This window comes from Pteropus medius, unplaced genomic scaffold, assembly GCF_902729225.1.
Source record: "Pteropus medius unplaced genomic scaffold, Ma_sr-lr_union100, whole genome shotgun sequence".
NCBI classification, from domain to species: domain Eukaryota; kingdom Metazoa; phylum Chordata; class Mammalia; order Chiroptera; family Pteropodidae; genus Pteropus; species Pteropus medius.
In genome coordinates, this window is record NW_024349799.1 from 7,506,577 (window position 1) to 7,518,760 (window position 12,184).

Here is a 12,184-nt window from a genome sequence, read left to right on the forward strand (position 1 = left end):
CATTGACACAAACACGTCTCCAAAAGGGGGGAAACCTAAGCAACAAAAACAGTCAACAACGAGATCTTACTCCTGCCCTCCCCTCCCTCTCTCCCCCTCGGCCTGCCCCCGCCCCTTCCCTCGGCCCACAGCGGGCGCCCAGTGCGTCCCAACCCGCTGCGCGATGCCGGCAGTTTAGGATCCAAAGCTTCTCTACTCATTTTGTTCTTTTCTTTTATAAAAAGAGGAGAGGAAATCCCGGTGGCGGGCAGCCAGGCACACACACACCCGCCCTCATACCCCGACAAAAGCAGATGCACTTTGACTTCTGACAGCTCTACCTCAAGCCCGAGAGAACTCAGCGGCTCTTTCCCTGCAGCCCGAGCTCGCCGCGTCGTCCTCTTCCTTCTCGGTCTCCGTTTTATTTATTTATTTCCGTTCCCGTCACCGTTCTCGGTGACCTTCACTCCTTCCCGGGCTCTGGGCAGAAGAGTCGCTTTCGCGCCCGCCTGAGACTCTTTTCCACGCCCCAGGAGCTGCTGCGGCGCTGCTGTGCCCCGCGGCCCTGGGACTCCAGGGCTGCACACCACCAAGGAGCACCCCGCCCCCATTTGCCTCGTTTCCCCTTCTTTTGATTTCCTGGTGTGGGTTTTGGCTTGCACCGCCGAGTGTGTTCCCTCTTTTTGGAGGGGCTGGGAGGCTACTGCCGATCGTCTTCGGGAGTCATCCCCTCGGCTCTACCTGCTCTTCTCTCTCCGGGCCTCACCCAACCAAACCAAAGACCATGGTGCACTGTGCCGGCTGCAAAAGGCCCATACTGGACCGCTTCCTCTTGAACGTGCTGGACAGGGCCTGGCACGTTAAGTGCGTTCAGTGCTGCGAATGTAAATGCAACCTGACCGAGAAGTGCTTCTCCCGGGAAGGCAAGCTCTACTGCAAGAACGACTTCTTCCGGTGAGTACTTCCCTGGAGCACCTATACTGTTCCCTCCCCGCGGGCCCTTCCCGGCCAGCTACGGATCAGAGGTCAGCGTGGCCGCAGCCGCCGAGTTAGGAGCTGCCTTTGGAGAAAGCAGCCAAGTCCCACGGCGCCCGCCTCTTCGCCAGCTGGCGCGCTGGGCGCCTGGGACGCAGCTCTGCTCGCGTCCTGGAAATTGTGGGTACAGGCTTGGCTGCACATGCGTGGGAAAGAAGGGTCTGAGTGCGCCTCGGACCAGAAGCCCCTCCAAGCTTGGAGAGAGGCAGCACAGCCTCATGAGTCGTAGTCCCGGTACCGGTCTTTCCCCGTGCGGGGAGCTCTCCAGCAACTGCGTTCTCCGGGCCTCCTGGGTTGCTGGCCATCCAAGCTGAGCTTAGAAGCCCGGGGTAGCTCCATGCCACTGCCTTTTCGTCTCCAAAGGGTCTTGGCGGGAACCGCGGAGCGTTTTGCATGGAGTGCCCGAGTCGCCTGCCTAGGCAGCGACAGAGAAGAGCTCGGCTCTGATGCCTATCCTGCACATCCCGGGTGTTCCCCAAACCCCAACCGGCCTCCAAGCACCGGCGTGAGCAAACTGGCACACGGTGCCAGTGAAATGCCCCGAGGCCACAACCTCCTTGAAGACCTTTTCCCTTGCTTCCCCCGTGCAACGGGGTTGGAGGGAGGTTGGGCCTCCGTTCAACACGGACTTCTGGCTCTGAGGCACGGTTCCGCGCTCTCAGGCCCTGCCGGCCATCCTCAGCCACTTCCTTGCTGAAACCCAAGCAAAAGCCGAGTTTCTCCTGATGCCCCTCCTCCATTTAGCATTTTAATTGTATTCCCTTAAACTCGCTATCTTACCACTAAATCCACACTACATGCAAGTCAACAGAGAAGAACAAGAGCAGATGCAAATTGTAATTCCCTTGTGAGAGTTTGAAATCTCCCAGTTAACTGGGCTGACTTGGTTTCTGCTTTTCTGAGTTGTGGTTACAGATCAAACTGAAAGTTAAGGTGGGGGTTCAAAGCCACCTGTCCCAATGCCGCTCCTCGACGTGTGGCTCTGGTTGTGAGGGACTAGGGAGCAAACAGCTCGGTAGGCTGGTATTGCCGAGAAAAAGCGCAGGTTGAGCTTCTGAGCCTTCGCAGGCCTCATCCGGTTTTCCTGGTACTGGCTGAAGCCGAGCTAGGGAGCGGCAAACCGCGCGGGATGCCAGTGGGGCCCAGAGGCATGGCTCTCCAGCAAAGCCTGGCGCCAAGCTTGCGTCGACCTGCGGGGTTTGGGGTTTGAACGTGGCGGCGGTCCAGCTGCGGCAGTCTGGGTTCTCCGTGCTGTTTACTCGCCGCGGGACTGGACCTTGCCAGAGCCCAGCCTGCCGCGCGGGTCCTTTTGCGGTAAAAGAGAGGCGTCACTAGAAAGAGAAAAGCAGGGCTTGGGACGCGTTTATGTGGAACTCTAGTTCGAATTTGACTGTTTTCTGAATCTAATCGGAAAATAAGTGCCTCTCTCCCACTTCCCATCCAACGCCTTGCTGCCTTCTTCGGCAGCGCTTTTATTCCTCTGGGACAACACTGGGTGTGAGGTTAGAGGTGGGGGCAGCTTGGGCCCCTCGCTCTCTCACTTTAACCTTGTGTATCGCCTCCTTGACTTTTCATGGTGCCCGCACTTTCTTCCTGTCTTCTTGCCCACTTGATCGGCATTCTGCCTCTTTCTTTTTGGCGCGCTCTGACTCATTTTCCCTTTCCTCTTCTCCTTCCTCCACTTTCTGCTTCTTTTTTCTCCCTCTTCTTTCTCTCTGCCTCTGTCTCTCCCTGATCCTCACCAACCCTCCATCTGCAGGTGTTTCGGTACCAAATGCGCAGGCTGCGCGCAGGGCATCTCCCCTAGCGACCTGGTGCGGAGAGCGAGGAGCAAAGTGTTTCATCTAAACTGCTTCACCTGCATGATGTGTAACAAGCAGCTCTCCACCGGCGAGGAGCTCTACATCATCGACGAGAACAAGTTCGTCTGCAAAGAGGATTACCTAAGCAACAGCAGTGTCGCCAAAGAGAACAGCCTCCATTCGGGTGAGGCCCCAGTTTTCCCGCTCGCTAGGGGCGGGCGGGTCCTGGGGGAAGAAGGCTCACCAAGGCCGCTCTTCACCTGTACCTTCCTTCTCTCCAGCCACCACGGGCAGTGACCCCAGTTTGTCTCCGGACTCCCAAGACCCGTCGCAGGACGACGCCAAGGACTCGGAAAGCGCCAACGTATCAGACAAGGAAGGGGGCAGCAACGAGAATGACGACCAGAACCTGGGCGCCAAGCGGCGGGGGCCGCGCACCACCATCAAAGCCAAGCAGCTGGAGACGCTGAAGGCCGCCTTTGCCGCGACGCCCAAGCCCACGCGCCACATCCGCGAGCAGCTGGCTCAGGAAACTGGCCTCAACATGCGCGTCATCCAGGTCAGGGCCCCGGCCTGCCACTCAGTTCCCCCGAGACCCACACGGCTCCTCCGGGCCAGCTTCCAGCAGTGGAGCGAGTTTGCGGAGGCTGGCGGAGGGGGAGGGAAGAGGCACAGACACATCCCTACCCGCGCGACCTTTGAAGTGCCTCCTGATGTGTAGAGCATCTGAAAATCCCTAGGTCTCTTCTTTTTCCCGGTCCAGCTCAGGTGATAGTGGTGGCGGAGGGCGAGGGGGACGGGGACTCAGCAGGAAGCTGGAAGGAGGGGACATTGTCAGACACCTCGGCTGGAGTTGGGACCCTTTGTTTCTACACCGCCCACCGGTTTCCCTGGCTCTGCACAACGTGATCTCCCTCTGCGTCCCTAACCCCGACTTTGTGGGTTTCTTGCCCAGTTAGACAAGCTCCAGAACAGACTTCTCTCGGAAGAGAAGTGTGGCGTCCTGGGTTGAAGTGATCCGGCCGGAGTCAGCCGTACCTCTGGCAGTCCAGGGTGGGATGAGGAAGGGAGGCAGCCATCTCGGCAGCTTTGTGGGCATTGTGAGGATTTGCGACTGCGTGTGATTCTGGTCGATTCTCAAGCCCAAGGTTAGGTGTCCGGTTCATCGTATCTGGAGGCTCCGTGAGGCTGTGGGTGGATGTGCCTGGGAGGCTGAGCGTGTTTGGGCACACGTATGCAAGCTGCCCTCTGTGGGAGGCTCTTTGGCCTCTGGAAGGCTGTGCCAACCTGTGCACACGTGAATGGGAGGTTGCATGTCTGTGTCACTATGAGTGAGAGGCTATGGATAAGTATCTTCAACACTGGGAGATTTGCGTGGGTGTGAAAAGGAGATTGTGCATTTCGGTGTCACTATGGTTGGGAGACTGAGTGTCAACAGGAGGCTGTTTAATTCTCCGTCACTATCATGCGGGGGAGGGTACTGCCAGAGACCGTGAAATGGAAGCTGCGTGAGTCTGACACTACTTGGGGAGGTTGAATGTATATGTGTACAGTCCCCGAGAAGCTGTAACTATGACAGTGTGATTGTAAGAAACAAACTCCAACTGCCTCTCGTTGGGCTGGTCGTCTTGCCCAGGACCCTTAGGCGGAAATCCTGTTCACCATTGGCTCAGAGGTCTCCCTGCGCTGTCCAGCTCTGAGAATCGCCCCCACCACACAACACACACACACACACACACACACACACACACACACACACACACACGGAGCGCTGAGAGCTAGGCGGTGAAGGGGTGAGGGACCCCGCCGTACCGCGTACCCGAAGTGGTGGATGGGGTCTTCGTGGCCTCACCCCGCGGCGTTTGTGCTTCAGGTCTGGTTCCAGAACCGACGCTCCAAAGAACGGAGGATGAAGCAGCTAAGCGCGCTGGGTGCCCGGCGCCACGCCTTCTTCCGCAGTCCGCGCCGGATGCGGCCGCTCGTGGACCGCCTGGAGCCGGGCGAGCTCATCCCCAACGGACCTTTCTCCTTCTACGGAGGTGGGTGTGCTGCCCCGTGCAGGGCGCGGCCAGGCCAGGGTTGGCTTCGTTGGAAGCGGGTGGCAGCGCGGGAGGCGCTTCTCGCTTTCTATAGAGAAATGGATTGATGGACGAAGGCTGGGGAGTAAGTCAAGGGGAAGGTAGAGAGACCAAGGGCTGAATTCTCATACTAGATTGAGGCGGGTGGGCAGGTAGGGAACCGCTCCTGTGTTTGCACCCAGCCTCTTCCCTGGTTCCAGCCCTGCAGGGGAGTCCCACGAACGGCGAGTGCCCCGCGTTGCCCTCCCCTGTCGGCTGGCGAGCACGCCTTCCTGCCCTTTCTACCCTGCCCCACCCAGGGCCCCGCTCTGACATGCTACTCTCCGACGCTCCGCAGATTACCAGAGCGAGTACTACGGGCCTGGGGGCAACTACGACTTCTTCCCGCAAGGACCCCCTTCCTCGCAGGCTCAGACGCCAGTGGACCTGCCCTTCGTGCCGTCGTCCGGGCCATCTGGGACGCCCCTGGGCGGCCTGGAGCACCCGCTGCCCGGCCACCACCCGTCGAGCGAGGCACAGAGGTTCACCGACATTCTGGCGCATCCCCCCGGGGACTCGCCCAGCCCTGAGCCCAGCCTGCCTGGGCCTCTACATTCGATGTCGGCTGAGGTCTTCGGGCCCAGCCCGCCCTTCTCGTCTCTGTCGGTCAACGGCGGGGCGAGCTATGGGAACCACCTGTCCCACCCCCCCGAAATAAACGAGGCGGCCGTGTGGTAGCGGGGTCTCACACGGTCCGCGGAGTTCGTCGTTGTACAGAAATGAACTTTTATTTAAGAAAAATAGAAAAAAAGAAAAAAAAATAAAAGGCAAGTCACCCCACCACCACCATCCTCCAGTCTTGGGGACCATTTTCCGTCTGGGGAGACTGGATGGGAAAGGGGGACACGAAATAGGATCCAAATCTGCCTGGAGGTAGGACTGGGATCCGAGCGCGCTGACTGGCAAGTGCAGGACTGGGGTTCCCGAAGGGAAATGCAGACCTCTCCCACCTCCCACCCGGACCCGGATCCGTGGAAAGACACCGCGGGCGTGTGCTTTTGGTGGGCGGGCGGCACAGAAACACCCACAGCGGCCCGCAGGGGCTCACAGCCAGGGGTGACAACAGGAGCTGCGGGGAGGGAAGCTGCCCTCGAAGCCCGGTGAGGGAGGTGAAGCTGCCCCGGCGCTCCCTGGCCAGCCAGAAACGGTTCTGGCTCTGGGAAATCTGTTAGTGTTCGTCTCAGAGTTCAGCAACAGCGACAACAAACTCTTAGAACTTCAGAAACGCCGACCCGCTGTGCATCAGGTGGGACTATATACATATATTTTTTGTCTCTCTGGGTTTTTTTGTTTTTTGTTTTTACCAAAATTGCAAAATTCTAAATGTAAAGCCCTCAGTATCAACTCTTCTACCTTCACAAAGCTCTACACACACAGATATACACACAGACACACTGCATAAGATGGTCTCCGGCCAGACCTCTCAGTAAAAATGACTTGAATATCAGCTGTACAAGAAAAGTATTCTACCTTCACACACACAGAGTTAAAAAAAAAAAAAGACTATTGAACTAAAAACAGTCAACTGTTTACGTATAATGTTAAATTCAGGAGTTCAGTGTTTTACTAATATATCCTGTTTTGAAACCTCTTGTTCAAAAACAAAACGTTTTGAGCAATCAACCAAAATTGTTCATTTTTTTTTTTCCTGTAGATGTTTTGCCAGATTTGCAGGGCTCACAGCTCACTGTGCTAGTATGTAAAAAGGTGTTGTTTACACAAGGCAAAGAGAAAACACGATATTCAGACACTTGCCAAATAGGATAATTATAGCACAAATACTGTAAAGGTGCTTGGCACCACAACCTGAGAAAGTGTTAAAAAAAAAAAAAGTGTTACAAGATTTAAGAAAAAAACATCTTTGCTAATTTTTAGTCCTGTTGAACATTCATGGAATTGTTAATATGACTTATATAGACTCACACAGGTTTTATTTTTGTGTCTTTAAAATAAAAGTCCAAAATATTTAAATTTTATGGTCAAATATGCAGTCAACAGCTGCTACTTTTTTCTTTATATATTAAATTTCTCATATGTCTTTTATTGTTCTGATAAACCTAAGCTTGTGTGACCTCCAGTGCATATTAGACCATTCACTGTATGAAAGAAAACATGTTGAATAAATTTGTGAGTTTTTAATAAAAATAGAAAATCTGATGTTTAGATAATTGGTGTGTTATTTAATGTTTTAAGAACTAGAAGGGAGGCAAGATTGGGAGCTGAATGACCCCTCAGAAGCTAGAAGGAAGAAAGGCAAGATGGGGGTATCTTTTTACCTTGGCTGTGGTTGAACCCCATTTCTAATGCCAACCAAGCTTCCTGATGTTATTAGCTACAGATCTGCATTATGTGGATTTAACTAATAAAGTTGAAGAGATGTTTGCTGATAAGTAAAGTAGAATTCAAAATAGAATTCAAATTTATGGCTAAAAATGAGTGGCCCCGGTCTGCGATTAGACGTGAAATTCCATGCACTCTCATTCTCTCCTCTCTGCACATGGGAAACTGGACTTGTGAATGTCGGTTACCAACGAATATAGAGAGTTGGTCCTTTTCAGTTTCATTTCCCTAATTTGATGGTTTGAAATGTAAAATGAATGTACATACAGTACTGCTAGAAATGAAATACTTTAATCTCTTTCACATAAATGATATGAACTAGTTGTTTTATAATATTTGTTACATTTGAAGTTCCCCAGAAGAAAAACTATTTTGCCTGGCACCGATATATATTACATTTCTCTGAAAGATGAATAAAAATAACCAATATAAAAATCAAATGTTAACTGACAGTTGCCAATAGGTTTTGAAAAGTAGTTCAGTTCCTTCAAAGCCTTTGTTAAACGTGGAAGGAATTTAAATATTTTATCTACTATGAAATATGTGTGTGTTTAATATCAGATGCTATTAGAGTTCCAGAATTTTTTTTCCGTATCACCTTGATTTCAGTCTGGGTTATTTATTTCATTTTGAAAAATCAAGGTTTTACATTAAATGTTATGTAATTTCCAGTGTTGTTTTCATTTCTTGTTAAGATACACCAAGTGTATCTTTCCTGCCAAGAAGGCTTTAAAATAAGCAATATTTCACTGCATCCATATGACAGCTAATGCAATCGGGAGGACCATCAGGGAGGAATCTGACAGTGTTCTTTAAGAAATCCAAATTTATGAAATATAGGGGAGACTTTTGAAACTTCTAGCCTCTGCATACAGCACATTTCTTTATCTTCTTTGTATGCAATCAGTGAATCAGCTTGTTTTTGCCCTTTTAGCATTTATATACGTTAAATCATAGCCAACTTATTTATTATAGCCATCCCCTTAAAAGACATTTATTTAACTGAACGTATGCTCATTGGGAAGATGCATTTTCCTATCAAGCCTGCTCAATTATTTAGCAGCTTTATTGTGGAATTGAGTACTTGATAAGAAGCGTTTCAGAGTTGGGCGCTCTGTGTGGACACAATTCTTCTCTGACTCTATGGCTGCAGTTCACTCTTTCCCCCTTAGTGCTGTATCCTGGACCCTAATGAGTACTTGAACAGGTGGCAAAGCTTAGCAGTCAGATTTGGAGCCGCTGAGAGAAGATGTAGAAATGTCAGGAACTGTTCTCATTCTCATCAGAGCAGATTGCCCACCTCTTCCCTGAGGTGCAGAGAAGTGCTGCACCATCCCCACCAGCCCAGGCTGTGAGCTCTCTAGAGAGGCGCTGATAGGGGAGCACCAATGTGGTCCCCTCCCGCCCAAGAAGGCAGTCTCCTTTCTGGCAGGGCTAGGCAGTCTGGTTTCTCCCTGTGGCCATCTTAAAGCCTTGGTGCCTCCTCTGTGCCTTTCACCACCTGCCCTCAAGGTACCAGCAGCAGGAGCCACCATCTGCCCTGGGTAAGGGAGGCGAAGCTCACCCACCAAACTTCTCTTGGCTGGAGAAGGCTAGGGGAGGCTGGAGGGCTACTTTAGGGTGAGACAAGGTGGGAGAGGAGTATGCATGAAAAGACAGGATAGGCATTGGCAGGGGCCTGGGTCCTGGAGTTTAATAGCATCTGAGAAGAGCAGCAGGTAAGAATCTGGTTTCCCTAAACTCTTGAAACTCCTGGTTATGAGGCAGATAGTTGATTTGGACAAGGGAGGGTGGTGGTAATGCAATGTCACCACTGCCCATCCTCTGCTATTTCTACATCTTTCTGCCACTTTGCATCCCTTAGGCAGCTGCAGAGGGGACTATGAACCATGAGACTCTCTGACCTTTTCGGGGGGGGGCACTGTTCTGAGAGTGTACTCCCATTTATTCCCAACCTTTTGCTTATGTCATCGGCTCTTATCTTTAGAGCAGCCAGAAATTTACATTTCTTCTGGGAGGTACAGTCTTTGAAATATCTCCTCCCATAGTCCACTCTATATAGCCGTCTACATACCCCTAAGGAAACCCCTTTCCTTCTCGAGAAACTAGATGGGAATGGGGCATAGAGAGAACATTTAGGAGACTGCTCTCCTGTCCCATGGCTCGACTTCTCTCAGTTGCATCTTAAGTTTTAGAATTCTTTCCTCTTTCTTCCACTCCTGGAGTCCCCTCCCTACTCTCAGTATGGGGTAAGAAAGCTGGGGAAGCATTTTTGGGATCCTGGAATGTGTGTGACAGGAGAATGGTCTTGATTTTTTCCTCAAAAGGCTTCCCAAGTCAGTGGGGAGCAGGACAGAGAAGAGAGGTAAGCAAGTCTATATTTTCTGTCCAGAATCACCCAAAACAGTGTCCTATTTGCTTAGAGGTGGTCTCTGACCTGTCTTGCCTTCCTCCCTCTTTTCTCCCTTTTCTTCACCCCAAGGCCAGGTTTCTAAGCATTATTAGTGTCCAAAATAGAAAAGGAAGAGGATTAGGGGAGGTGGTTGCCTAAATGTGGGCTGAAACATTTTTGTCTTTTGAAACCCAGGGCAATGGCCCCTTGTCATAGCCTGAGAATGTTTTTGCTCTGAGGGGCCCTAGACACAGGCACTGGACTGCAATTATAGGGGATTTTTTTTTTTTTTTTTAGAGCTGTTTCCTAGCCTGATATTTCCTGCAGATGGTAAAAAGCAGTTCTCTTTGCCTTAGTCCCCTGCCTAGGGAGCCTAGGTTCTAGCCTGGCATTCTTTCCCTTCCATGTTTGGGGGAGGCGTCTACTCTAAGACAGGTTCACCTTCCCCTCTGCAGCCACCTAGGAAAAGGACATAGGACAAGGCACACTAAAGTGGTGGTCTCTCAGCACTCTTGATCCTGAAAGCATATGAAGACTGTGAAAGTCAGGGACCCTCACTTCCCTCCCATGGTAAACACAGAGGAGCTGAGGGTTCCTCAAGCAGTTCAGCCATGGGACCCAATTGGCCTGGGTTGTATCCAAGGATGTCACCGGGCACTCAATTCTTTCGAGGCAGTTTCTGTTTTGGGGGTTCTAGGTCTCTACAGGTGACCTCAGATACTGTAAGGATAGACCACTTTGTACACACAGTTATCATTCCTTATTGCAGTTTTGTTGACATGTTTTTTCTGCCCTCCTATGCTGATCTTCATCAAGAAAGAATCTAACTTACTCATCTTTGTATCTCATCTAGCAGTGCATGCCACATAGCGGGCAGTCAGGGAATGTTCGATGAGGAAAAGGGAATATAAAAGGATTGTATCTTTCCATGTGCCTGGGCACAATTAAATTAATCCTATTAAGTCTTTATATTTTGAGTCTATCCGTGTCCCTCTATTGATAGACCTGAGTTTTTCTGCAAGTGTCTGAGTATGCTTTCATCTTTGAACAGTAAAGATATCAATATCGTTGGGCGTGCAGTAGTAATCTCCACACCAACTCGCTTTCCCTGCGCAGACAAGGCTACTTGGAGAAGCTACATAATCGATCTTTATTTATGCACAGCTGTAGCGATTTCTAATTATTCCTATTAATAACAGTCCGCCGCACACTTACACAGGCACATCTCTAACACAGGATTCTCAAATCTTGGCTGCCCCGGGGCCAGAGGCTTAAGACCGGCCCCAGACTCTTCCAAATTGTGAAATGCCAGACCTGCCTTTGGTCCCAGGCTGTGCGTGCCCGAAAGCGCCCTGAGGCTCGAGACGCTTTCCCTTTACTCCCTCCTCCTTCCCAAATCAGCCACCATGGGTCACCACTACACTACACTTTATTTCTAAGCAAATCTCGGAGAAGTCTTGAGGCATACTTTTTGCAGGCAGACAACCCCGCTCACATCGCTGTCTCTCGGATCAGTGCTGGCGATGGCTACGTCCCCTTGCGCGCTCCCGCGCGGCCCACACGCCCCCTCGACGCAAGCGCACGCGCACAGGCGCCCGGACGGCGAAAATCTCTTCAGCCTCCCAGGCGCTTCCGCCTTCATCCTAGCAACGCCCGTTGTGACGCAAAAGGCCCCACCCCCTCCCGTGCGCCTCCCGGAAGTTGCCAGCCTGGAGCTGAGCGCGGTTCCTCGCCGGGCTTGGGTATAGTCTCCCGGGGAGAGGTCCCGGCGGGGAGAGAGCGTCCGGGCCCGGGCTGGATCCCGACATTCACATTCGCGGCGCGGAGCGGAGCGAGACCTAGTGACGATGGCAGGGCCGCAGCCCTTGGCGTTGCAGCTGGAACAATTGTTGAACCCGCGACCGCGCGAGGCGGATCCTGAGGCCGACCCGGAGGAGGGTGAGGCTGACTGGGGCAAGACCACGTGCGGAGCTGTGGGCCCGGCCCGGTGCGGACCTGGGCGCCATGTGTGGGGCCGGCCTACTCTCCTTGTCCTTGTGTAGAGGAAAATTGCCTCCCGGGAGGGTTGCCCCGAGCTCCGGAGGACGGCTTCGGCTTCTTTCTGACACGCACTCTAGATTTGGTGCTCGGGTGGGCGGAGCATCCTGCGAACTCAGGCTAGGGTTAATTGTTGGTCGAGGGCTGTCGCAGGGAGCCGGAGTCTGGTAGCAGTTTGGGAGTTATCTTTCAGGATGCTCTTACCGGGATTGCGTTAGAAATGAGAAGAAAGTCTTACCCATTTTTAAAACTGTCCGTGAGAACTTGGAGAATGAAAGAAGTAGTCTTCCATGGTCTTGTCGGAGCCTCTTCAGGCCACAAGACATTTGCTTGGGGACTGATGAGTAAGACTGCTGTTCTTTAAGTTCACGTTCAAGGTATAGTTGGGAGTAATCCTGCTTTTGACTTGAGTCAGAGAAGTGTGAGGAAGGGAGAATAAGGAAGGATAAATATGAGTGCTGGACCGCGTTTTAGGAATATCA

General features: G+C 52.0%; 2 protein-coding genes across 3 annotated transcripts in view; both read left to right on the forward strand.

Annotated features, from left to right (window-relative positions):
- Positions 1-341: 341 nt before the first annotated feature.
- Positions 342-7,034, forward strand: LHX1 (LIM homeobox 1). The gene is made up of 5 exons (XM_039885892.1): positions 342-933; positions 2,774-3,000; positions 3,098-3,375; positions 4,690-4,855; positions 5,232-7,034. Exons 1-5 carry the CDS (start codon positions 764-766, stop codon positions 5,609-5,611), a joined length of 1,221 nt encoding a protein of 406 aa, XP_039741826.1. The 5' UTR covers positions 342-763; the 3' UTR covers positions 5,612-7,034.
- Positions 7,035-11,277: 4,243 nt separating this feature from the next.
- Positions 11,278-12,184, forward strand: part of AATF (apoptosis antagonizing transcription factor) — an 88,474-nt gene continuing 87,567 nt past the window's right edge. Inside the window, exon 1 of one of the 2 annotated variants that reach the window (XM_039885893.1) lies at positions 11,278-11,603. In XM_039885893.1, the coding sequence (XP_039741827.1) occupies positions 11,513-11,603 (91 nt within the window). In that variant the 5' untranslated portion in view covers positions 11,278-11,512. The remainder of the gene's footprint in view (positions 11,604-12,184) is intronic. The other variant, XM_039885894.1, reaches the window with a different exon arrangement.